This window comes from Pimephales promelas, chromosome 8, assembly GCF_988280905.1.
Source record: "Pimephales promelas chromosome 8, fPimPro1.hap1.1, whole genome shotgun sequence".
Taxonomy (NCBI): Eukaryota; Metazoa; Chordata; class Actinopteri; order Cypriniformes; family Leuciscidae; genus Pimephales; species Pimephales promelas.
This window is the reverse complement of record NC_142776.1, coordinates 27,625,613-27,652,432: the sequence shown is the minus strand read 5'-3', so window position 1 is coordinate 27,652,432 and position 26,820 is coordinate 27,625,613. Positions and strand designations below refer to the sequence as shown.

At 36.6% G+C, this 26,820-nt stretch overlaps 1 protein-coding gene across 1 annotated transcript in view; it reads right to left on the bottom strand.

The window, feature by feature from the left end:
- Positions 1 to 26,517, bottom strand: part of oca2 (oculocutaneous albinism II) — an 85,347-nt gene extending 58,830 nt beyond the window's left edge. The window contains exons 1-13 of the mRNA XM_089134256.1: positions 26,273 to 26,517; positions 21,217 to 21,312; positions 17,275 to 17,448; positions 15,526 to 15,583; positions 15,315 to 15,387; positions 14,616 to 14,776; positions 13,439 to 13,521; positions 12,053 to 12,206; positions 7,609 to 7,680; positions 7,093 to 7,158; positions 5,492 to 5,548; positions 2,512 to 2,636; positions 762 to 900 (exon numbers count right to left, since the gene is read on the bottom strand). Of these exons, the coding sequence (XP_088990382.1) occupies positions 762 to 900; positions 2,512 to 2,636; positions 5,492 to 5,548; positions 7,093 to 7,158; positions 7,609 to 7,680; positions 12,053 to 12,206; positions 13,439 to 13,521; positions 14,616 to 14,776; positions 15,315 to 15,387; positions 15,526 to 15,583; positions 17,275 to 17,448; positions 21,217 to 21,312; positions 26,273 to 26,502 (1,488 nt within the window). The 5' untranslated portion in view covers positions 26,503 to 26,517. The remainder of the gene's footprint in view (positions 1 to 761; positions 901 to 2,511; positions 2,637 to 5,491; positions 5,549 to 7,092; positions 7,159 to 7,608; positions 7,681 to 12,052; positions 12,207 to 13,438; positions 13,522 to 14,615; positions 14,777 to 15,314; positions 15,388 to 15,525; positions 15,584 to 17,274; positions 17,449 to 21,216; positions 21,313 to 26,272) is intronic.
- Positions 26,518 to 26,820: the final 303 nt, after the last annotated feature.

Here is a 26,820-nt window from a genome sequence, read left to right as displayed (position 1 = left end):
TTTCATTCTGGGCGTTAGCTGGACACTGACACTTACTTACTAACACACACTTTGGGCCTCATTTACAAATCGAACGCAAGACAGAAAACTGGGAGTATGGTCGTTTTCATATAAAACTTGTTTACATAATGAATAACAGTTTAGCAACCAAATATAACTTATTTTTCATTCTGAATACAATTAAATTTAAAGGATTTGTGGTGGAGTGAGGTAAACTGAAATACCCCAAAGTGTTTAATGTTTTTAAACGAATCAATTTATTTACCAGTTTATAATGAACAATAATTGTTTGCTACGAACTACGAGGTTAACAAGTTTTTTGAAGTAAGATCAATTTCTCACCATCACTGGTGCGTTTGTACACAATGACTGTTACAGGTTTGAGGTTTTGCTTTTACTGAAGCAAAAATTATTTCAACTCTGAGAAAAAGAGAGAGAAAACAATTGGCAGAGTGTGACTGAAACTGGCAAGAAGTATTCCAACATAATTAATAGTAGAGGTGTAAGACAGGATGCCATGGTGTTTTAGACTTGAGTGGATAGTGACGGGGTGTTTTGGCACGAGCCTATCATTCTATGCCAGAAAAATGCTCAGTCACAAATGTGCCTGTGTGTTTTGTTGATTTGTTCAGTTCAGTCGTGTATAATTTGCCCAATAAGTTACCAGAGACACTCTCAACAGGCACACAGCAGCAACACAATATCCTTTCACCTGTGAATGACCCAGCATCAAGTGGGAATGGTGAGAAATAATTACATACTTTTTTACGCAGATCCTGGTTGGAGACGATGATGACATTTGGGGGATCTCCAACAGCAGTGGCAGCTCCTCCGATGTTGGTGAAGATTACCTCGGCAATCAGGACATGCCTAGGGTCCAGATTAAGCACCTCACATAACCTAGCGTATACAAAGGCATCAAAAAAACCTGATTAGCACTGATTATCCAAGAACGTCAATGCAATTTTTTTTTTAATCTATCATACTTTTTTAATTTGTGCCATAAAACATGCAAAACAATCCCACAGACTTATTGAATATAATTGAGACTAGGTGATTGGATTGATTTGGGTCTGTAGCAACCACCCAGAAGACCATAGCAACAGACTAAAAAAACATACAGATCAACTAAGCAATCACATAATCACAATGGCCTAGCATGAAGACCAAAAGAACACATGCTCATTTTACTTATTCCATATTTGTAATTGTACCATAATGTATGGAGAGGGAAGGGCCTGATTCATCATCATCAGTGCAAAAAAAATTGTTTAGTTATTAACACTGAATTTCAAAGCAAATCTTAAGATTAGCAAATCAGTTTCCCTGCTAAATCGTCATGAAAAAAAATACTTGCACAAGCAAATTGCCTGTTAACAAAAAGCTGAACTCTGTACTTTCTCAAATTTGTTTTTTTTTTGTTGTGTGTGTGTCCTGTGTTTCTAAACCCTAAAGCCCTGAAGGTGTTTAAAGATGCAATTGGTGATGCATAATCCAAAAAAAAGGAGACATTTCTCACAAGCAATGTCATGAAAACGCTGAGGCAGCGCATAATGTTTTAATGGCTGGGTGAAATATAGATTTATTTTATTCTACCAGACTAGTGAGCGCAGTCTCATCCCAAGACGTCATATAACTGACGTCTTGGGACGTCTTTTGACCATACGTCAACATCCGCCTAGATAATAAAAATTTGACAGATGAAATTTACAGAGGGATGAAAAATACAAAATTATGAAAAAAGTATCCTTGCTCAAAAAAAACTTTTGGTTTGTTGGTCTTTTTTTTTCAGTAGGACATGAAACCATTTTACACTGTGCCTAAATGATTCATATCACGTCCTCTGGAGGAAAAGGGTGTCCTAAATGACACCAAGTAAATAACGCTGTACATCAGGATATAAAACATATAAAAGACTTGTGAACACAAATATGATGTGCACGTGCAGGCACCGATGAATCACACTCAGAAACTATGTGTAAGGTGGGAAGGAAGGTGAAAATAAGCTCAAATGGAGCTGAAGCGAGCAATGAGGTGGGAAGTTTATAGCACGGAGACATGTCTCTTTATATACTCTATATAATACTAAGCAGACTGACAATAAATTATTGTGTAGAAAAAAAGCCACGGCCTTGTGGGATTTTTCTTTTTTTTTTTAGAAGTAGTTCAGCTGAACAGACTGCTTTTAAAGAAATGTTCCAGCATCAATGCAAGCTTAACTCTATTGTCAGCATCTGTGGCATGCTGTCAATTACCAAGAAAATAATTTGAGTTTGTTCCTCAGCTTGTAAAAATAAAAGTCATGTGTACAGCAAAGCACTGAAAGTTTATGAGGCCGGGCTTTCGGAAAATCTCCGGAATTAAAATACAACATTTTGTTAGACTTTGGAAAACCTCCAGAATTGCAATTGTGTGCAATTGCTTGCCGTACAGACTTATTGTTATATTGTAAGCACATTACTAAACCGGGTTTTAAAAAGAAATCAAAGGAGAAATAGAGATTTTTTTTACCTGATTGTAACAGGGGTGAAGAGCATCATAGTTGTCACATTATCAAGAAAGGCTGACAGAACAGCCGCAATTAGACAGAGAATGATAATCATGGGCCACACTCTTCCTCGCGATAACTGATACGCCTGTATGGAGACAAAGAACACTGTTGGGAATACCTTAAAGATTGGTTTAAAAAAGTTAGATCTTTTCTTGTTACTTTACATTAATGAAAACTAACTGGGTCAAAAACAAACTAAGCATAAAATCGCTTGCCTTTATTTATGAACATTAACAAAATCATGTTTTCCAAAAATCCTCCAGTGGGAAGAAGAGACAGACTTAACAGCGCCTCAAAGACAGAGAATGAAATACAGTCCTCTGAGGGGGTCTCAGAACACAATGTTCAAAAGTGAAATTTAATGAGGAATTCACTCTAAAAACTGACAATGATCCATAGTGTGTTTGCTTATCCAATAGCATTAAAAAGAAGTCTGAAAAGAAAAGAATAATAAGAGTAATAAAAAAAGACCTGTACTTTAAGAGCCTGTCACTATGGAGACACATTATCAGGCTGTCTGGAATCATTCTAATCAAGTGGTAACACCAGGGGATTGTAACCCACCTGTAATGTCATCACTTTCTGACTCAAAACAATGGTAACTGACAAAAACAAAACAAAAAAACAAATCAAATGCTCGCCCCCCATTTACTATTCTCCACATTACTCCACTAATATAGTCCACTTGAAGGAGAGAATAAAAATAAGTCTCCCGAAAGGGTTGCAACGGTAACACTTTACATACAATACGGGTGCACTAATATACATTAATTCATGCTTAACTAATGCACAGATAATATGAAGAACTAAACCATTAATTAATGATTACTGCAGCAGCAACTAATAAAGAGTCTATATGATTAATATATTTAGTATTACATGAATTGCTATTAATTCAATGTGTCATTGTGTAATAATTCCTTAATAACATATTTTATGAACTAATAGTGTAAATTAATGTGTTAATTACCACAATTAGTCAAAGCTATGCACTTCAACTTCCAGTTGTCTGCTTTAATTTAATCATTAGCCAATGATTTGCAAAGGTATCATTATGTTATGACTTTACTTGTTGGGGCACATCATTATTAACTAGTCATTTAGTAATTAGTAATTTGCACATGAATTTGCAGTAACAATGAAGTAATTAATCATGTATTAATCATGCATATTAGTGTACCTGTCATATTATCTGGAAGTTGAAATACAAAGTCTTTGGCTCATTCTGGTAATTAACATATTCATTCTAGTAAGTTAATAATATAGTAATAATTTGTAATAATAATAGTTAAAAAATTAGTTTTTATGGAATTAATCCACAACTACATATTTAATTAATAACAATTCATGTATGAACTAATACATTAAACTTACAGACTCTTAATTAGTTCCTAATGTGGTAATCATTGATAAATAGCTTAAATAATCATTAGTTACACATTAATCCAGTATTATTTGTGCATTAGTTAAGAATGAATGAATGCTTATTAGTGCACCCGTATTGTAAAGTGTTACCGTTGCAACTATTGCATAACTTGTGCTTTCTGTGATTTTTCTGTCAATTTTAATCATTTGAAATATAACAAACTGGCAGCAATTTAATAATCAATTTTACGCTTTAGTCACTTTGAACCAGAGGTTTGTTAAAATTATTCAGCTGTGGGCGCCATCTTTGGGTCAGACGCAGGAATTCATTTAACGCGCGACTCTCACAGTGCATGATGGGTAATTGCTAGCCGCTGAGCATTCATTGGTTGTACGCTCGTTATTGTGGTGCATTGTGGGATTGAATGAGTGCACTCGATAATGTTCACTATGGTTTCGGACAACTCTACAAATGGCTGTCCCCTCAAAAAGTGTCCTATTTAAGGGTATGGGGGGCGATTTTGGACACAGCCAAAGAGTAACACAGCCACATATGACTAGACATGCTAATAGAAGAAGTGTGAGATGGTGTTCAATAGAGAGGGTTGTTTCTATGGCAATGTTTTTAATTTGAGGACATGCCCTTGTCCAGAACCCTGTTAATATTCATGAATGGGATGAGAGGACATACACGTGTGCCCTCATAATATCCACAGCACATCCATAACGTTACAACAGGGCTTTTACAGCAGTCCAGAGAATTCCTGAAAATAAGGGATGAGATATCCATCCAATGAAGCTCCTCGTAAGATTTATTTTTAGGCTTTCATTACTTCTAACCCATTATCTTCACGCTTTATAAACATTTGCATCATTTGACAAAGATTTGTTCCATCTGATTTGTTTTCACATCTCTATTGGGGCTTGATATTCACCCATAAATTTCATATACAGTATAAAGCATTTGTGGGGTTCTTGTCACTTTGCTTGAGAGTGAATGATAAGGATTTTCAGGCCAGCTGCTTCTTTACTTTGCCTTAAAGCTAACTGGGTAAAGTACCATGATGGATTTACATTGACTAAAACAGATATCAATAATGTGAAATAAAATCATATCAGACAGCAGACCACTTGCAGCAACCATTAGTTATTTTGGTAACACTTTACCATAAGTTCTCATTTGTCAACATTAGTTCTGTCATGACAACTCCGTGGAGAACAACATCCCGGTTGCAGTCTCTTTTTCTAAACTCTCAGTCCAAAAGGCTATAAATCTCCACCTCCAACATCCTCACACACAATAAAGCCTACTAGCCGAGACTCCTTTATATGTACAGATGTGACGTAATGATGTTAAGACATGCTCGAATTTCACATGGAAATCCACCAGCACCACTGGAATTAAAAACATTATTACAAGCTTACGGCTTTGAATAGAGCTAAGGCAAGCAAGTAGTTTTGAACACTGGCTGGTTCTGTATTTGCTCAAAAACCCCAAAAAGTTACGGACTGGAGCTTTAAACAGACGTCTGCAAAACAAATCACAAAGAAGCATTTAATATTGAGAAAACTCACCTTGACTGCACAGTAATCAAAGAAACCAGTCTCTGAGAATATAGCCACCAGTATCATCTGAAAGTAAATAGTAAGGGTTATGAGACTTGAACATTTCATGCTTTCTATTTTTAGTGCTTACTGCCACATGTGTTGCTATAAAATCACATTATGTCTCAAATACCACATGCACGGTCTCTCACTCAATTTCATGCCACATATATCCTTCTCTGATTTATTTATTTATTTATTTGTTTGGCACCTCGGATACAGAAACAGACATCCTTCAAAACTAGGAAATCAATAAAGAGAAACATTAATAGTTTATTAAAGCTCACGTTTCATAGCCAGTCTTTAAAATTGACAGATGCTGTGATTCATTTTCGATCATCAGTCTCTGATTTTCTTTTATGCCTTTCCTCACATACCCTACATGTAGTCTTTTGGATGAAGGCTGATTGAACGTATTTGTTTCCATGGAGACAGCAGCTGAACAAACAGAGATCTTGAAAAGGGTGGCACTTTAGCAATAATATTAGAGAGGCTGTGTTTTAAATGTGTATTCGTATTTTTTTGATCACATTTTGTTGCACTAGCATGTAAATTATGGACATTTCAACCTTGTGCTCTGCTGCTGCAAAGTACTGTAAGTTCAATGCAAAGAAACACCATAAATGATCTCGGAGCCCTAAAGAATTCTTTCTAAAATAAGCTTAACAGCACATTAATGAAAGGTGCCCCACTAAGTGCCTGTCAGATTGACCAGCTTGAGAGGCTGATATGGGTTTTGGTTAGGGGTTGGATTAGGGGCTTATCAACCTGTCAAGCACTTAGCGGGACATCTTTCCAAGTTCTAATGCTATGGGGTAACCCATTTCATTCATGTTCATAGCAGAAGCGGTGCACTAATTTACATGCCAAACTTCAATGCACGATTGATTAACAACAGTAATTGTGATAAAATAGCACGCACCATTAATGACAGCCCGTTCTCATCTCAAGGCATCAATCTAACGGATGCTTTAGACACCCTTTAGCGTCAGTTAGATGACACTTTCCTAGTAACCCTACCCCAAACTTAAACCTACCAGTGTCATCTAACTGACGCTAAAGGTAAAGCGTCAGTTAGATGACGCCCAGTATAGCGTCATCTAACTGACACTAAAGGGTGCCTAAAGCGTCGGATGTTGAAGCACGGTCAAAAGAGTTAGTTAGATGACGCCTTGGGATGAGAATGCGTTGTTCATAAATACATTTTATCTTTTTACTTTTTTCATTTGAAAAAGCCCCTCTGTGACTTTATATTTAATACATTCTGTTGGAACCCTTCTACTCAAGATGATTGAGTAAAAAAGCCGCAAGAGAGCTCCCACTGTGAAAAAAATATTGTTAGTTTAACTTAAAAAATTAAGTAACCTGGTTGCCAAAAATTTTAAGTTGATTGAACTGGAAAACGTGAGTTAATACAATGTAGGAGATTGATTTAATCATCAGAAACTTAAAATAAGAAGTTATCTGAACTAAATTAATTATTTAAGTTGATTTGACAAAAGAAAAAATATTGTGATAACAAATCTTGAAAATATTTTTTTTTACAGTTCACCTGTTAAAATTAGACTTACCATTCCAAACAGAAAGGCAAGTGTCTCATAGTCAATCCATTCCACAACAGTCATCAGACTCGGCCTCTACAGTAAAGAGACAATGGAATGGATACAACGGAGCATTTTAACATTCCAAACTTACAGTGAATTGTTGAAATAATTGCTTCCATTACAATAAAAAAAATAATTGTAGCTATTAGTCATCACAACTTAAAATTTTGCATTAGAATGACTTTTCTGAATTTCACTTGCGATAACACAAATCAAGTTGACTAAACTTTAAATTTAAAGGCAGTACTAACACTTTTTTAAGTTGCACATCATGCAACAATGCACATCTATCTATCTATCTATCTATCTATCTATCTATCTATCTATCTATCTATCTATCTATCTATCTATCTATCTATCATCTATCTATCTATCTATCTATCTATCTATCTATCTATCTATCTATCTATCTATCTATCTATCTATCTATCTATCTATCTTCATCAGAATGGAATAAATAACATTCTCTAAAACCAAACTTACATCTCCAATGAAAGCCAGCGCTGTCAGAGCGGCCAGGGATCCTAACATTGCAGCCAGAGTGCGGTGGACAACCTGGGAACACGAAAAACAAAATAAATAAATAAAGGTAGAGAGGGAAATAAATCATCACGGTAATATCTCAGCAGCTTTTTTTTTTTTTGCTATATTGGTCATATACTAATAGCCACAATGTACCACAAAATAGATTTATACTAGCCTAAGCACAATGCTAGAGTGGTTGCTTTTAAGCATGTTGTGCATGTTGTTTTTTAACATGTTCTGGTTGCCAGGATGTTCAAAGATTTCACCTCAAAGTCTCTCAATTATGTTCTCCTTCAACATGAGATGTTTTCTTGCAGTGTTATCACCCGCCAGGCAAAAATCATGCCTGATTGCTTAGAAAAGTAATAGCAAAACTCATTTAAACAAGCTGCATGATATGAGGTATCTTTTTCACCCATAGCACAAAATTGTAGTACTTGAGATTAGGTGTTTGTTCAAATCCCTAACCCTCCACATCAGCAACCGTTATAAAGATGCCTGGCAAACACTATTAAATATGTAATACACAAGACTTTGAACAGCCAAACAAATTTGCTGATTCAAAATGCCAAATAACCCTTTACCACACACTTCATGTATGTTCTTTTGCTGTTTGATCTACCTCATTCCTTACATTAAAGGCATTCTGACCCTGTTGTGAACTCTTATAATCAAACGATAAATTCTGATCCACAACGATATGTGTCGGGCGACAGCATCTTCTGATTTTCTGCTCTTCAATCACCCCTTGGAAAAGCACCGCCTTAAAGTACTTTGTCAGATTTCAGCATCTCCTTTCTTGGTGAGAGCACTTGACTGGGACACCTGAATCAAGCTTTGTCTGATGCACCTCTTTCAGTGTCATGTGGCAAGAAGGAGCAGTCATTACAAGACTGTGTAATCAGCTAGAAGAGCGAAAGAACGACGATGAGTACATAACATGCAGGCTAACTGCTAATGACTCCAGTCTCCAAGGAGCAAGTAATCTGTGTCAGTCCAACAACTTCCCTGAGGGGGAAGAACACTTGGTGCAATGTTGTGATTGTAAGTCTAAAACCAGTCATTAAGATAAATTGTTGAACACTGCTTTCTGAGCAGAATTAATCAGCAACATGGATATGCATTGTGTTGCTTTGCATAAGAAAGTTTCCTCTGAGACTAATGCTTCTCTATTTTGTGATTTAAACCATTACTCTTAATTATAGGCCAAGAAACAGTTTATGGCTAAATTAAATGTCAGAATGTGCCTGTGTGAGATGTAATGTTAGTTTTATACCCAAAGCCCCCCATTTACTGAGAAACTGCTGCTCTAGTGTACGAATAATCCATCAGCCATTATTAAAATGTTTACCAGATATCTGCAATTATATTGTAAAATTACATTTTTCATGAATTGTTTAAGGCATATTAATATTTATAAGCACATTATACTACTATGTATCTCAGATTTCAGGTTTTGCCCTCTCTTGGGGCAAATTAGTTTTAGCTATCAGAGCTGCTGATGAAACTCACCATCTGAGCCCTTTTAATCAAAGTAGTTTTCAGAGTGCTGATTCTAGATCAGCTCTGAGGATTATCAACAAGCTGCTGTGCAATGCAGATAGGAAGAAAAGGCCCGGGTCAATACAACAAATGCTTCCTTATTTACAATGGGGTCCTAAAGTCTGAGAACACAAACTTCTATGGAATCGCTAATGCAAATCAAATCTATACTAACTTGGAAATAACTCTAAAGTTTTAGAGTTAAAAAAAAAATAACCAAGAACTCTTATGACATAAAACGAACAAGAAATATGTACGATTCTGCACGAATACTTCATCACTAATCAAACTCGCAGATTTGTGACACTGACCATGAGAACATGATGATGGCAGATATTATTGCTTCCATTGAATCACAAGACTCTCTTTTGTTTTGAAGATCTCAAATCATGCCTGATAAGTTTAACACAATAATTATTAATAATATAATACAATATAATAATAATTGTCATAACCCCAGTCTTGTGGTCCCTTGTTGTGCAAAGGACTTTTATGTACTGTAACTGTTACATCAAGACTCCACAATAAACACAAGGGGAATAAATACACAAAGGCTAATGAGGTACAGGTGTAGGTGATTAGTAGTAATGGAAACAAATTAGTTTGAGGGGCCGTACAAGCCAAAATTCATTCCTCTACTCTCACACAGAAACATTCTCCTTTCACATAAATACATTTCTGCTCTCACACCCATACATTCTCCTTTCACATATACATTTTACTCTTATGCAAATGTATTCAAAGTATACATTTAATATTATAAATAATAAATGTATGTAAAAAGAAAATGTATGTGTCTGAAAAAAATATATGTATGTAAAAGAATAATGTATATGTGTTATATACATTAAAAAATGGGCGTGCCTATTACTTATTTGTGTGTGTGCCTATCACTATTATGAGTGTTAGAGTAGAAATGTATGTATGTGAGAGGAGAATGAATGTGAATGTGAGAGTAGAAATGTATATATGTAAAAGGAGAATGTATGAGTGTGACAGTAGAAGAATAGATTTTGTCAAGTACGGCTCCTCATAAATTGGAGTACCTATGAAAACAAACAAGGTAAACATGAACTAAACAAAGGAAGTTAACATGGAAACAATAGGAACAGAAACTGATCTTCAACATAAAAATCCTTTACAAGACATGGATACTTGGATATTAGTAATATAATATATTATATTATATTATATTATATTATAAATTATATTATATTATATAGTCTGATGAACTGAACTTCACCTATTATCTGTTCTCAAAGATGTTAATTGGGATGAGGTATTTGGTAAAGAGGTATTGTTACCCAAGTAACCCTGTTTTATAGTAAATAAAATTATGACTCACCTAAACAGCATAAAATGTAATAATTTCATTAGCAAATATTTTCTTAGCACCTTGACGACGATGATAGGTAGCCGTATTTATGAAGCATTAGTATAACGTAGTGTTTCGGTAAAAGCGGAAACATGGGCCCCCCAAAGTCTCCATTAGCGCTCTCACAAAGGCCTAATTAAACTCTTCAACACACAGCATGTCCCCTCCTGAAGAAATAAAAGTAATTAAGAAGGAAGGTCCCCTCTGCCCTCATGTCCCCCTGGAGCCACACTAAAACGCTCTCTCACAAACTCTAAAAAGTGTGCACTACAGGGAGAAGAGCAAGTTAAAAGAGTGGAGAAGTGTTTTGCTGTGAGGCTTTGTAATAATCTAGATCTCTTAAGAGCTGTTCACACAAAAAGAGATATATAGTGACCAAAAAATAAAAAAAGGCAAATGATTCATTTTAAATGAGAGCAGGCCATTTCAGACATCAGGAGTGAAAGAGACCAGAAAATTGAGTTCTACTACTACAATAAGGTCCAAAAGAGACCGCAAGTGAAAATTCTTCTATTTTCTATGATTTTAAAATGAATTAAATTATCAGCATTTGAGTGCATGCCTGAATGTCCTAGTATTCATAATATCCCTCTGATTGACAGCAGCACTCAAGCTGCATGAACTCCACAAGTTTGATTTGAAGTATGCATTTTCGTGCTTCAATAGAAGCAAGGGACATCTGACATTTTCGACATAGTAACTGACTTGAATTGCTTATTTGGTTTATTTCACCAAGTACAACATGTTCCTGGAACAACGTTCTAATCAACCAATCAAATTTGAGGGACAAGTTTACAGTTTATGTCAAGATTAGGCTTACAGCCAGGGTTAGGTGCTTCTACATCACATATTATTTCTTTCTGCTTTTAGGTATAAGTTATAATTTCCGGACAAGAATGTTGTTTCAGGATCAACAAAACATACTTGACCAATTAGTGACCTAAAAATAATGCAGAATTCTCTACTTTACCTCAGAAAAGGTGCATTTTTTAAGTTAAAATAAAAAATAAAAAAGGGTTTCTGACATTTGGACTAATTCAATTTGATGTTCCAATAAAATATGAACAGCAAAATCCACTTTTCGATTCATAATTCGGTTTCAGATGTTCCAAAAATCCAACATGCTTCTGTGGAATCAGTTTGTGTGGGCCAGTAGAAACCACTTCCTGTTAACTTTAGTAGAGCCCAGTGACCTCTAGTGCTCAACAGCAGTACAAATAAAAACGCAAGTTTATGAATAGCCACTGATAATTTCAGTTCAGTGCTGGATCTGAAGGCACAACTTTTACCCACCGTGAAATTTACTTTTCCTTAGAAGTGACAAAAGACTACAGACATAAAATGTACACAAAAATCTCAGTGGCTAAACAGCCGAGATGAGCTTGTTTAAGGGGATGAAATATGGGATGAGTCATGAAATATCATTGAATGGATCATCTTGCAGTGTGAAAAATAATGTCTTCACGCCGATTCCACATATTTTACCTCAAAGATGATGAGCACATAGACTCCTGCCAGGATCAATCCAGCGATAAGCACCTGTGTTTCCACGGTTACATAGAGCGACTGGTGAGTCATGGACAGAGGGACCACCTGACTGTCTAAGAGAAAGGCCTGCACACTGATCAGAATAGGAGCGCTTGAGGGGAAGAGAAAAACAGATTATAGATGTGGATACACATTAAAGCACATTCCATGACAGGAACTACAACAAAACCCATATTATCACATCATCACCTTAACTGAACTTTAAAGGGATAGTTCACTTTGAAATTAATTTTTGATATGTTTTAGCTTACCTCAAGGGCATCCAAGATATAGGTGTCTTTGTTTCCACAGTATTTTTTAAAATTTTGATATTTTTTTTTAGGTCAAACCGTTCTTGTTTGTCAATCATATAATGGAGGGTTATGGGGTCCACCTCAAAGAGCATGCACAGAGAAGTCCAAATTAAAGATGATTTTATGACTCGTAAATGTAAGTACACATTGATGGCCTAAGACACGAAACGAACGGTTTGTGTGAGAAAACGAACAGTATTTATATCGTTTTTACCTCTTGTAACCACAGCCACGTCCAAGTGATCTGAAGGCAAGGGTACTTCAATCTGCGCAAGCGCACCGGAAAGCCCTGGAAGTGATCTCTTGCGCGGTTGCGAAAAAAAAAATCAATGTTGTCCGTTGATATATATTGAAAACATCTTCCATTGGAATTTCCTGTATATCTAAATATGTTTAGATCTTCACAGTGAAGGGTAACACTTCTGAAATCTCTGTGTAAACAAAGTGATCGTGAGAGATCACTTCCGGTGCTTTCCGGCGTTTGCGCAGAGAGAAGGGTCCTCGCCCTCAGATCACTTGGATGTAACTGTGATTATAAGAGGTCAAAACAATATAAATACTGTTCGTTTTCTCACACAAACCGCTCGTTTCGTGTCTTAGGCCATCAATGTGTACTTACATTTACGAGTCATTAAATTATGTTTAATTTGGACTTCTCTGTGCACGCTCTTTGAGGAGGACCCCATACACCTCCATTATATGACTGACAGACAAGAACGGCTAAAAATATCAAAATTGAAAATACTGTAGAAACAAAGACACCTACATCTTGGATGCCCTTGAGGTAAGCTAAAACATTTCAACAATTAATTTCAAAGTGAACTATCCCTTTAAGCACAATTTGAAATCTGATTAACTTAAAATCTAAAATCTAACAGTTTTATGACAAGATAATTCTACATTTGCAATATCCAGCAGATATAATAATGTGTATTGTATAACATGAAATTTCTTTGCATTTAGTCCTGGTTTTTCCAGTTTATTAGTGGAATTGTCAAGATCTTATGTGATGAGGAATGTGTAATCGTACCTGCTGACCATTTCAAATGTCCTTGTTCTCAGAATTTGGTCACTTCGTTGGGAATGCAATGGTATAGTCCAGTTATAAAGCACCTGTTGGAAAAATATTACCATTTATAATGTGAATGTTTAGGCTATTAGGCTAAAGACTACTTGAGAGAAGAAAAAAATTGAAAATAGAAAATATTGAAGAAAGTATTTCACATAAATGAGCCTCCAAAAGTATTTTTATTTTTATTTTATTATTAATATCATTATATTATATTATAATATTATATGTCTATTCATTAAAGAATCCTGAAAACAGAAATATTAAGCAGCACAACAGTTTCAAAATTGATAATTATGTGAAATGTTTATAGAGCATCAAATTATGTTAGTATTGCAGTATGTATATGTATATTAGAATGATTTCTGAAGGATCATGTGAAACTGTGGACTAAAGTAATACAGTAGCTGCTGAAATTCACCTGTGTCATCACTGGAATAAATGACATTTTGAAACACAATAAAATAGAAAACAGTAACTTTAACAAATAATTGTTTTCTTTTTTGATTAAATCAATGCAGCCTTGGTGAGCATAAGAGACTTCTTTCAAAGTCATTTAAAGCAGCACTATGCAGTTTTTTACCTTAACTGAATAGCTTCGGAGTTATTGCAATGGTTATATGACTATTTTCGGGTTGAAGTTTGGGTGACTCGCTGGCGCCGTATACATCCACAGACTGCCGACAGTTCAACAGGGTGCAGCTCTTAAAGGGGCCACACCCCTTCTTAGCTTCCATCCTACTGAACAGGTACCGGTACCAGAGACATCCCTGCGTGAGTGCTATTTACAAGAGTACAAGTACTCCATAGCGACTCTAGGGGTCACAGTTTGACAAAAACGGAAATCCTGCACAGTGCTGCTTTAAAAAAATCCAAACTGAAGTATAAATACACATTAAACCTAAATGCTTCATAAAACTTTTTTTTATGGGTTTCAATTGATTAAATAATAGATATGTTGTTCAAAATGAAGAAAGAATTGTGACACTGTCTAGTTGCCATGCATTGTGGAATGTGCCTATAGTAACCACAGGTGAAGATCATCACATTGAGTCTTTAACTATTTTAATATAGTTTATTCTGCTGGTACGATAAAGCGCCTAATTGTTCCTGTCGGCTGTGTTGAAACAACTCTAACCTGCTGAGCTCTTCTCCGGCGAGGCCCTGCCTCTTCAGTCTGCTCCACTTGGATGAGAACATACTCCTGGCCCACTTGTACTGCCTCCATCTCTCCCAAAAACGGACCACCAACCTGCAGCTTCAGCAGGGAGTTATCACGAAAATCAGTAAGATTCATGGCTACAGTGATCAGTTAAGGAAAACTTCCACGAACTATGGATATAAATGAAAATACACAACACAAAATATCCATCAAGCGTTAAGTGTTTTGGAAGAGCATCGCAAACAGATGTCAGCTGGCCATCGTTTCATTTCGGACAGACAATCCTCTCCCACAAGCAGAAGGTACTTTGCAGCACTTCAGTGCATTGTTCACTCTTCACATTCATCTCTACAGCTCTGCAGGACTCACAGATTGCCGCACGCATCAGGCAGATCTGTTGTTATGCACAAAGTCATAGGCAAGACTGTTACCATGACACAGGCCGCTGTAAATAGCAGATGGTGAGATTGTCACAGAAACGGAAATGAATTAGAACAGCCCTTCAGTGCAATCTCCGAACCAAATATAAAATCCCTGCAGGGTCTGAGGAGTTAGCGCAGTGGCATGCATCATCACAATATTTGACTTGTGCATTAATGATTCTTATTTATCAAGTCACAGCAAACCCATACAATGCAGATTCTCTAAAGTAAAGTACACAAATGGCTAGGATACAGAAGCTCTCAGTAGATGAGACTGCCAGCATCCTCCAGGGGCTCTCCCTGTCAGGATACATGCTGAAAAAGAGCTGATGATCAAAATAAAGAGAGTTATTGTCATAAAGTCAGACAAACAAAACTGAGCTATGCAAGTAATAGAATCATAAGTGCATATTATTCCACACAGTATAAGAGGAGAAAACATTGATCAGGTCTGTATAACTTACTGAACAGAGAACAACAATGATGAAGATGGTGAAAATTGTTGCTGTCCTTAAGCAATATCTGTAAAAGCAAATGTAGGGATTTGTTATGACATCTACTTTGCAACAGAAACACAATTAATGTCCCAGACAGTTGTTTTCAGAGGAGATTTTTTAATTAAAATGCCACAGTAAAAGAGCTTTGCACAACCATTTAATATTTTCTGCCTTATCCTTTGCTAACTTTGTTTAACTTTAGTTAATTTGGGGTCGGTACGATTTTTAAATGTTTTCGGAAAAAAAAGTGTCCTATGCTCACACATTTACTTGATAAAAAAAATACTATTTTCAATTAATATGTTTTAAAATGGAATTTATTCCTGTGATGGGAAAGCAGAATTTTAGCAGCCATTTGTCCAGAATTTAGGTTCACATGATCCTTCAGAAATCTTTGTAAAATGCTGATTTGGTCCTTAAAAGCCAATTCACACTGCACAGACAGGCATGTTTGTTGGGTTTTGTTGCATCAGTGTGTTACCCCTTTTGGCGTCTGTTGGTGTTGGTCAGGTTTTTGTTTTTCAACCGACTGCCCGTGTTCAGTCAGTGTTTGTTGGTGTCTGTTTGTTGGGGCAGTGTGAACATGACAGTTATTTTTTTATAAAAATTCTAAATCCAACTGACAGCTTGTTTGTTGGCGTTTGTCTGTGCGGTGTGAATTGACCTTAAAGGGATAGTTCACTTTGAAATTATTTTTTGATATGTTTTAGCTTACCTTATTTTTGATATATGTTTTAGATTATCTTCACAGTGAAAGGTAAAACTTCCGAAATCTCTGTGTAAACAATGAGTGAGCGCATGTGCAGACCGAAGCGCCCGTGCCTTCAGATCACTTAGATGTGATTGTGGTTACAAGAGGTAAAATCTATTTAAATACTGTTTGTTTTCTCACATAAACCGCTCATTTCGTGCCTTAGGCCATCAATGTGTACTTACAATTACGAGTCATTAAATCAATTGGACTTGCTCTTTGAGGAGGACCCATAAAACTCCATTATATGACTGACAGACCAACCCGGTCTCATCCCAAGACGTCATATAACTGACGTTTTGGGACGTCTTTTGACCATACGTCAATATTCGCCTTTTTAGGGCCCCCTTAAACGTCGGTAGATGAGGTTATGGGATCCTAACTCTACCCCATACCTAAACCTAACCCTAAACCTAACCCGTCACCTACCTGACGTTAAAGGTAAAGCGTCAGTTGTATGAAGGCCCGGGATCGCCATCTAGCGACGTTTAAGGGGGCCCTAAAAAGGCGGATATTGACGTATGGTCAAAATACGTCCCAAAACGTCAGTTATATGACTTTTTGGGATGAGACTGTGTTAGACAGACAAGAACGGTTTGACCTAAAAATATAAAAAATGAACATTCTGTGGAAACAAAGACACCTACATCTTGGATGCCCTTGAGGTAAGCTAAAACATATCAAAAATTAATTTCAAAGTGAACTATTCCTTTAAGAAACATTTCTTATTATCATTAATGCTGAAAACAGTTAATATTTTTGAGGAAACTATAATGCATTTCTGTGGGGATTCTTTGATTAGAAAAAGTTCATAATAACACCAATGGTAGAAATAGTAGCATGTCACTCTTGATCAATATAAGGCCTCCTTGCTGAATAAAACGATTAATTTCTTTTAAAAAAATCTTTAAAAAATCTTACTGACCCCAAACCTTTGAGCGTTAGTGTATGTTAGTGCGCCATACCTGATGGGGGATGATAGTTTGAAGTAATGTTCACATTTCTCCATGGATGTGGTGTGAGAAAGACTGGTCACCTCACTGCCCAGCCTGCACCTCCTCTCCAATTCAGCAGAGTTCGCCTCCCATGATTCCTCGCCAGACCCCAGGCTGGGCTCATGCAGTGTCATGTAGGTTATACTGCACAAAACAGTATAAAAACAGTGGGATAAACACTGTGGTGCTTACAAAATATTGCTCTGTTAGTTTGAGCTGTCAGAACTTCTGGCTCAACCAAATAGTTCATGTGTTTGGGGCGGGACTATCTGTTTAGATGTCAAATTAATCAGTTTGATCTGGGAAACCTGTTTGAAACTATCATTAGCTATTTCTGCAGTCCCACTTGATTGCGCAAGAGACAAAGAAATTAAACACTACCTCTAGGCTAACTTTTAACAGAATCCAAAGTAAAACATAAGGCTGATTAACTTCTGCAGGTTGAAAGCGATCAATCATATAAATGCTAATAGCAGCCACACAAAAGAAATTAAGATCAACGATGGGTATTAAAAGCCTGTTAGCCTATGCTACACAGTTCTGGAGAATCCATCCTAAGATGGGATACAAGTTCCTAGGCATAACTAGAGGTTTTTGTGTTGATTATAGCCAGCAAGATAGATTATTCCAACTGAGAACACAATATAATCGCTAGCAGCATTAGCATTCAGCTCACTGCCTTACAGAGGGAATGAAAAATGTATTACCAAGGGCAGCAGATAGCAGCCAGCCATATTTACACTACAGTTTACTAGGCTCCTTGATTTCGGAGGTCTATGGCGGTACTGTGGGGACCACCAACTGTTTGATATCAAACTAATTTGTGAAAAACTTATTTAGGCCAATGTTAAATAAAATATATTTTAATTTAACTTCAACTACAGCAAGAAGCTAAACATCTGCAATACTTCATTTTTAAAATATACAAAGTACATTAAAAATTATTTTTTTAATGGCTTTGCAATTTAAGAATCATGACAAAGTTTTATAAATATGAATATGGTACCACATGATATTATAGGCCAAACGAGCAATAAAGCAGTGATTCTCAACCTTTTTACCTAGTATATCCATGTTTTTCAAGACTATGGAAATCATTCAAATCATAGGGGAATCAATCAAACCTACTGGGTCCTATGGTTGAGAAAGACTGCAATAAGGGTCCCAGAGGAGACTGAACCTGGTTTCTCCTAAGGTTTTCTTCTCTATCCCAAGGTTTATTTTCACCAATGGAGTTAGGGTTCCTTGCCACTGTTACCTTTTGGCTTTCTAAGCTGGGGACACTTTATATGCAGCAATATTATTGATTTGAATGCACGGACACTATTGGATGAAAACTGAACTGAGCTGAATGATGACATTACTGTTTTCTCCAGAGCTGCTTTGTAGATTAACTTATTCCATAATTTATGAACTTCACAGTTATAGAATGGTACTGAATTCTGAACACTGAACTGAATTTATCTGAATAATGGCTGTTTACAGGTCTTTTTAGAGCTGCTTTACAGCAGAATTAAATACTGTTTGTATCTAGAATCATTATTTTCCTTTTTATCATTGTAAAGCTGCTTTGAAACAATCTATTGTATAAAGCGCTATATAAATAAAGGTGACTTGACCTTACATAGACAAACAAAAAAAACATTAAAATCATGCGTATGATTCAATTTGAATTGTCATTGTCAATGAGAAGACTTATCTTACACATCTCAACAAAATTGAATACAGGTGTAATCCTTATGCCTATACCCCTTCAAACATTGTTACATAACAATCACAGGCTTTAGTGAGCACTTTTAGTTCTGGTAGTTATGTATGGGTGAATCAAGGACACATGCTGAGGAAAAAGGGAAGCAAAATGACAAAAATATAGAAGAACGTCCTGGTTGTGTATGCAACTCCCGGTTCCCTGAAGGAGGGAACAGAGGACGTAGTCGATGGTCGACTGAATGGGGATCGCGTCAGAGAGCCAATGTTCTTCGAGTACTATTGAACAAGCCAATGTACTGTATTTGGCGTGCGTGAATCGCATCACACACACTCCGCCCCAGCGCGGGGGTATAAATATGGAAGTGGATGCACTCACTAGTTACTTTTTCGTTGAGGAGCCGAGCGCAACCCAGAGTCAGCGGTGGTCCAGCGTTAGTCGCAAGGGGACTACGTCCTCAGTTCCCTCCTTCAGGGAATGGTGGGTTGCATATGCAACCAGGACATTCCCTTTCAGTCGATAACATCGGAAGTAGTCCACGTGGGATCCACGGGGCTTTGCCGGGAGGATTACCCGTCACTGTGATCCTCAGGTCACCCAACCCAGATGGCATTCCAGAGCTCTTCTGGGAAGATAAACCAGAAGAGACACAAGAGCAGGGCCTGGGGATGGGGACTCTTTTTTCACTCTCACGAACGAAAGCGAGTCTCGACCTTAGCGCCAAGATGGTCACATTCCCGAAATGGGAATATGGCTCATCCACAAGAGCTGCCTCAGCATGCTTTAAGCCCAAACACGTGATACAAAGACCATCAGAGGGGCACAGAGCCCTATGACGGCCACCCAGAAACGCACAGATGGAATGGCATCTTAAAAAAGACGCAAACGCACCCGTGTTGCTCTTTCAGAAATGGGACCCATCACCAGTGCTGGAGCACACAGGAATGACCGCATCAACACTGAATTCAGAGAACTGAAAAATAGTGAAGCACTCAACCAGCCTTCAACACACACACAAACACAAAAATTTCCACTGTAGAAATCAGCAGGACTGGAAGAGTCTTTCCAAAAGAACATCGACACACTCGCTCGTTGAAATCAACAGGACTCTTCAGAGACATCAATACGAACGGCTCTGAAGCGAAAGGCAACTAGTGCGTGCATCCACTTCAGTATTTATACCCGCTCGCTGGGGTGGAGTGTGTGTGATGCGATTCACGCACGCCAATTACATTGGCTCGTTCAATAGTACTCGAAGAACATTGGCTCTCTGCCGCAATCCCCATTCGGTCGACCATCGACTACATCTGACGTTATCGACTGAAAGGGAACTAAGAACTATAGTTGCTTCCCACATCAAACTATTGATTTGTATATAAAAGTACAAAATGTTTGAAATTGAAAATCGGTGATTCTTATGCAAATAACATGGTTAATAATAACATACATCTTACTGGTTAAGCAAATTTTTCCAGTCTGGTATCAAATTCAATCTGCTGGAATCATTCCCGATTATTATAGAGGCTGACAACTGAGAGTGCAGATAGAGTACTGCAGGCAGTGTTTGGTATAATTAAAAGGTACATAGAGGTCAAGACCACTTCAAGATATCAAAATGCCATACATTATATGAGGAACTGTTTGCCTTCAACCTGGTGATATATAAAGTAATTGTTGGAAATGAAGGTCACAAAGCCACTTTTTCTCATTACTGAATGAGTACAAGGTCGGTAATTATAGACCCGCAGGTAACATTCATACAGCTGTTCTGCAAAAGCCTCCTTTGACTAAAGCCAAGTCAACAGGTCTTTAGAATCTGCAAGTTTCTTGGAGAAATTCCCTGTGTATGACTGGTTAATGCTATATAATAACTTGCAAAAGAATATGATATTCTTTAACACTTAACAGATGATTAATGAGCATTGAAAAATCCAGAAATGCCATTACGATTTGATAAGTAGGCTATAGTTTGGTTTATAATTATAAATTAATCCACATCAACCTCTGAACTTGTCAAAGCATTATATAATATTTGCAAATGACTTCTTGAAAAAAGCGTTATTTAATTCTGAAATATAAGCTTCAGTGGATTTTTTTTTTTTTACATTGATTTGCTTACTGCTAAACAGAAAAGAAAACAAGAACTAAAGAACAATCAAAAATGAAATACTGTGAAACCAACTAGTGAATATACATAGTCCCACCTGTCATTTTGGGGGAATGTGAGAAGGGGTGACCGTTCTGTGTGGTTGGCTTGGTTGGATTTGCCTTTCCGGAGGTTTACCATGCTGAAGCTGTGCCTGAAAACAAGGAGAGAACTTATTCAATCCGAGCATGTCTGTCTGTCATAAATAACATCTCAGCCACATTTAGAAATCAATTCTTGACATCCATTTTTAATGACTCTTCTATAAAAACTGGCAGCTGAAATTAAATGGAACTAAAAGTCTTTGAGCAGATCTGAAAGTCATTCTTTCTTTTGGGTCTGTTTAGTCATCTTTACAGCGTTATCAAACATCTTGGTCTAATGTGTCAAACAAGGTCTAAGCTAAATGATTATGACAAAAAAATCTAGATTTGCAAACAAAGCACATGCACAGCCAAAGTGGCACTCAAGCACCTGTCTTTCTCTCTCTGACTAGATAAGTGCCCTTTTCTAAGTCATACGTGCATTTTTTAGATTACCCCAATGGCATCAATTCTCAATTAAATGTGTGCCCAAAAACTGCATTAAAGGGATAGTTTATTAGAATTTAAATTATGTCATCATTTACTCACACTCAAATTGTTCCAATGTATGAATTTCTTTCTTCTACTGAATACAAAAGACGATATTTTGAAGATTGTTGGTAACGAACAGTTGATGGACCCAAAATATCTTGAAATGAGATTAGTGCCCCTTTTCTCACTTGAACACCTGCCCCCTTAAAATGTCTGTACACGACCCTGACAAGTTACATGTCCAAAAGGTTAACAGCAATTGTATAAGTCTAATCCATTGTGTCCTCCTACAACTGTCTGTAGGCAGGCTGTCTTGATGATTTAACTGACACCTCATAACTTGTCAGGGTGGATGGGCATCAGGTGTTGTGCAGATTCACAGAGGCAATACAGTGTGATGCTTATGACAGGTTTAAGGACAATATCATCCTGCTTGTCCAGGCCTTGAGGACTGAAATAATGTTCTGACCTTGGTTTTCATGCTATAAAACACAGTTGCACAATGAAATAAATCAAACAATTGCTTTGTTACCTTTATCTGTGCCAGTGACAGACTCATGTAATGCACAAATCCCTCACAAAAGTCAGTGCCACAGTGTCATGATTTTAAAGTGTTTTATATTGTATGTGTCCATAGTGTCTTGAACAGGAATATGTTCATTTAGACAAGTTGCATTTCTCTTAGGCCAAGAGCAAAGGTTCCATAGCAGTAAAGGTCTGCCAATTGTTTTCCATTAAAACATGACTTAAAGCCTTATATAACTATGACAAATTTTAAATAGTACAGAAAAAAAATCTCATTTGTTTACTATTTTGTAATATGTGTATCAGTCAGTAAGATATTTTTGGTTTTTGAAAACGTCTTATACTCACCAAGACTGCACTTATTTTCATCAAAATACAGTAAAACATTATATAGTGAGAATATTTAAATTAAGCATTTTTTCAGCAGCCATTCTTCAATGTCACATTATCCTTCACAAATCATACTAATATACTCAAAAAAAAAAAAAAAACAATTCTGCTGCTTAGTATTTTTGTGGGTGATGCAATTCCCCCCCCCTGAATTCTTTGACGGATGGAAAAGGGTTGGAAAGGATTGGTTCTGAGCTATTAACACCAGTAGTGTTGAGTTTTTTCGGCCTGTATGAATAGAACAGATGGAAATCCTGCAATGGAATTCTGCAAGCTAATTACTGGAGCCTCTTCAGTAATCTAATAATTGGGGGAAATTCTCTGTTTGTCGTAATAAATGACAGTTTAAATGGGTAAAGACCATTTATCTCTTCAATTGGCTCTGAGTTTGTCTGTGTGTGTGTGTGAGAGAGAGTTATGGAGAGGCTTTTGCAAAATGCCAGAATAGATCAATGACGCTCAGCATAGGCCAGACTATCGAGTCAATCCCAGTCCAATTCTAACGCATCATTGGGCAAATCCCAAACCTCAGCTGCTTAGCATCACAGAGGAATCAGACAACACACCCACCCCTACCAATGCCTCAGCTCACTGCAAACAGCTGGGACGGGGTATGTGTGTGTGTGTGTGCCTGTGTGCTCCAGACAAGACATAATAGCCATGGCCTCCAGGATATATCCCGGTGTTGAGTTTGGGCAAAAGGGAGATTAGACAGGATATTTCAAGGCCTTTAATCCCTCTCTCTGCAGTTACACAACGAAGAGGAGATTTGAAATGTTAGCTCACAGAATGCAGGATTTATAAATGAAGTAAAGCCTTCTCTTATTGTGCCTGGATCTGAGTGTGTGAGGTCCAGATGAGAATGAAACGAAAGAGGGGGGAGTACATAACCCTGTGGGACACCTTCTATACCCTGGCCTAGAATACAAGTCTAATTTAATGCAATCCGAGACACTCGATTTCATTCCACGTAAAAACAATTACAGCATTACAAATGTCTGTTAAATTATATAGACAGATAAAATAACTTAATTTTAATAATGTATTGTAAATGTTGCAATTAATATCAACTAAGATTAAACAAATGCTTAAGAGTATTTTTCATTGCTAGTTCATGTTAACTAATGTAGTTAATGGAACTTTATTGTATGCTTTCATAATTATTATTTAAATGGCTTTGCATGTACTGTAAGCATTATGTAAGTAAAAATGAAATGCTGTTCTTTTGAACTTTCCATCCGTCAAAGAATTCAGGGGGAAAAAATTGCATCACCCACAAAAATACTAAGCAGCAGAATTGTTGTTTTTTTTTTTGAGTATATTAGTATGATTTGTGAAGGATAATGTGACATTGAAGAACGGCTGCTGAAAAAATGCTTAATTTAAATATTCTCACTGTATAATGTTTTACTGTATTTTGATGAAAATAAGTGCAGTCTTGGTGAGTATAAGACGTTTTCAAAAACAAAAAATATCTTACTGACTGATACACATATTACAAAATAGTAAACAAATGAGATTTTTTTTCTGTACTATTTGAAATTTGTCATAGTTATATAAAAATAATGGCAAATTTCCCATAGAACAGATAAAAAGAGAAAACAAACAACTATTAAAACTTTGTATTTAAATAAATTATGGAATATTTCCCATAAGGCCAAAAGAGGAAGAGAACAAACAACTATTGAAATGCATATTTAGTGATATTGTGTGCGATCAACTGATTTCATTGACGGCACTGGTTATTTAAAAAAAAAAAATCCTGCAGGAGAGCAGTCACAAGAGTGGAACCAGATCTGATCTCATGCCTGACTAACAATTAATCACATGATGGCTGATCTAAAACCATAGAGTCTAATCCGAAAAGTGTCACAACCACAATCTTAAGATTAAGACCCCCATCGCCATATTCTATAGTACAAACTCTCACACACATTTCCCCACATATACACAACATTTGCAATGAGTTACTACAGTATTGTGACTCCACACGTGAGCACCAATCCTCTTTAGAGTCGATTAGCAGCTGTTTCACACAGAAAAGCTCTCGCTACGCGTTCTGGGGACCTTTTATGCCAAATGGGTTCAGCTAAATGTCACAGTCATAATAGTAGAAGTGCAATGTTACAATGAATTGGCAAAGCACATTTTGCATTAGGATATCTGCTAAGTGAATGATTTTCCCAGCATGAGGTTTCTTTATAAACATATCTTGAAGGTGACATGTTTTTTTATATGCTATAAATGCTTTCTCCTACCACAGTTTAATGTGCATAGACAACTATATGCAATAGACTGATCTCCCTGAAGAGTGTAAACACTGTAGCACTATCAAAACATTGTTTGTGCTTTACTTCTGGTCAAACAATGTGTTTGACCAAATCAAAGAGCAATCATTTTTTTTTAAAAGGTGAATAAAAAATGCGCATCGGGTATGTTTTTGCTTTTTTTTTTTCTCCCCATTTTTGAAGGTGCTGAAAATGTAAATGTAATATTTTATTGTAATTGTACAATATTGCAAATGCAACATACTGTAGCTAGATTTATAGTAAATGAAGCAATTATATCAAATTTGATTTCAACAAAATTACCACATCATATTTTCTCACTGACACGCCCCCAAATTGGAAACTCTGGGCTCAAAGAATGTTCAGAATTTCCCCACTTGTTATTATGAAAGTGTTGTGGACAAAATGTAAGCATATATTTACTCATCTCATTTTCACAAAAATACACTAATTTTGTATTCCTCAAAATTAATTAAAGTGAAATGCAAACTCCGAATATTATGCAAAATTATGCAAATTATAAGTTAAATGTTACATTACACAAATACAGTATACTTTACGTATTTAATCTCACTTTATTAACCAATGTTTTTTCGCTGCTGAACTTCGATGATCCAATTCAACAATACCAATAAGCAAAAATTTATAAATGTTTTAATTGCTAAAATAAGAGTGTTGAACTTTCATCTTCTGCCTCCTATTCTTCTGTACAGCAGAAAGTGTGCAAGTGTGAATTTGCATTTCCTTCAGCCTGAGGCTTATTTAAATTTTTACATTTGACAAAAATAGAACTTTAGTTTGCTTTTGTTCAAAAATGCAAAAGTAACGTGACACGTTACTTTCTATGACTAAGTAACGTAATTAGTTACTTTTTTAGGAAGTAACACAATATTGTAATGCATTAGGCCTACCTTTAAAAGTAACTTTCTCCAACACTGGTGGTGATGGCTTAAATGTATCTTTTTTCCGTGACTTGAATTCATAGATAAACCTGAGCCCTTAAAATTCAATTAAAGGGACAGTTCACCCCCAAAAAAGTGCATTTCTGTTAGCATTTCAATGTTATCATTGGAAACATTTCTCCATTCTTTTTTACCCCATAATGAAGTCAATGGAATCCAGTGTTGTTTTGTAACTCAATGACTTTCGCTGAATGGACAAAAACAGTTGAAAATGTATTTTGTGTTCCGTAGAAGAAAATAAGTCATTTCTGTTTGGAACAATTAGAATCAGTAAATTATGTACAGTATACTACATTAGTATTTAGGGGTGTACTATCCCTTAAACGGAATTCAGACTACATGAAAGTCAAAACCCCCAAGAACTAGTGTCCTACCTATCCTCCTGATGGACGTTGGTGTAGATCATGCAGTGTCCCGAGGGCATGGCTGCAGCCTGCTGCAATTTCTGGGTCTCTCTTTTCCCAGAGAACCCCTCTAGTAGACGAAGCTCATCAAAGTTGCCAGCCACAGTGTCAGACTTCCTGCTGCCCACCCTGCTGGAGTGAGCCTGGCCTCCGGTTTGAGACATCTCCACCTCAATATTACTCTTATTCTCCAGGTACATCTTCACTCTGGCACACTGGACCACAACTGGGGGATAAGGGTCAAATTGAGGTCAAATGATCTTTTATTGCAGCGTAGGTGTCATATTTGTGGTTAATAGCAGGTCTTTTGAGACTTACAATTCATGATTTATATGTAAGAGACTTCTATAAGCCATGTGTAGAATGTTGCACAGAAAGAAATATTAAGACATTCATAACTGCATTGCATAACATTTCATTTCAAGGATCCGCCTGTCCCATCTTATTTTATTTTTTTTCCCATCAGGACTCATTGTGATTACCAAGACACATTAGATATATGGAATAATGTGTATTAA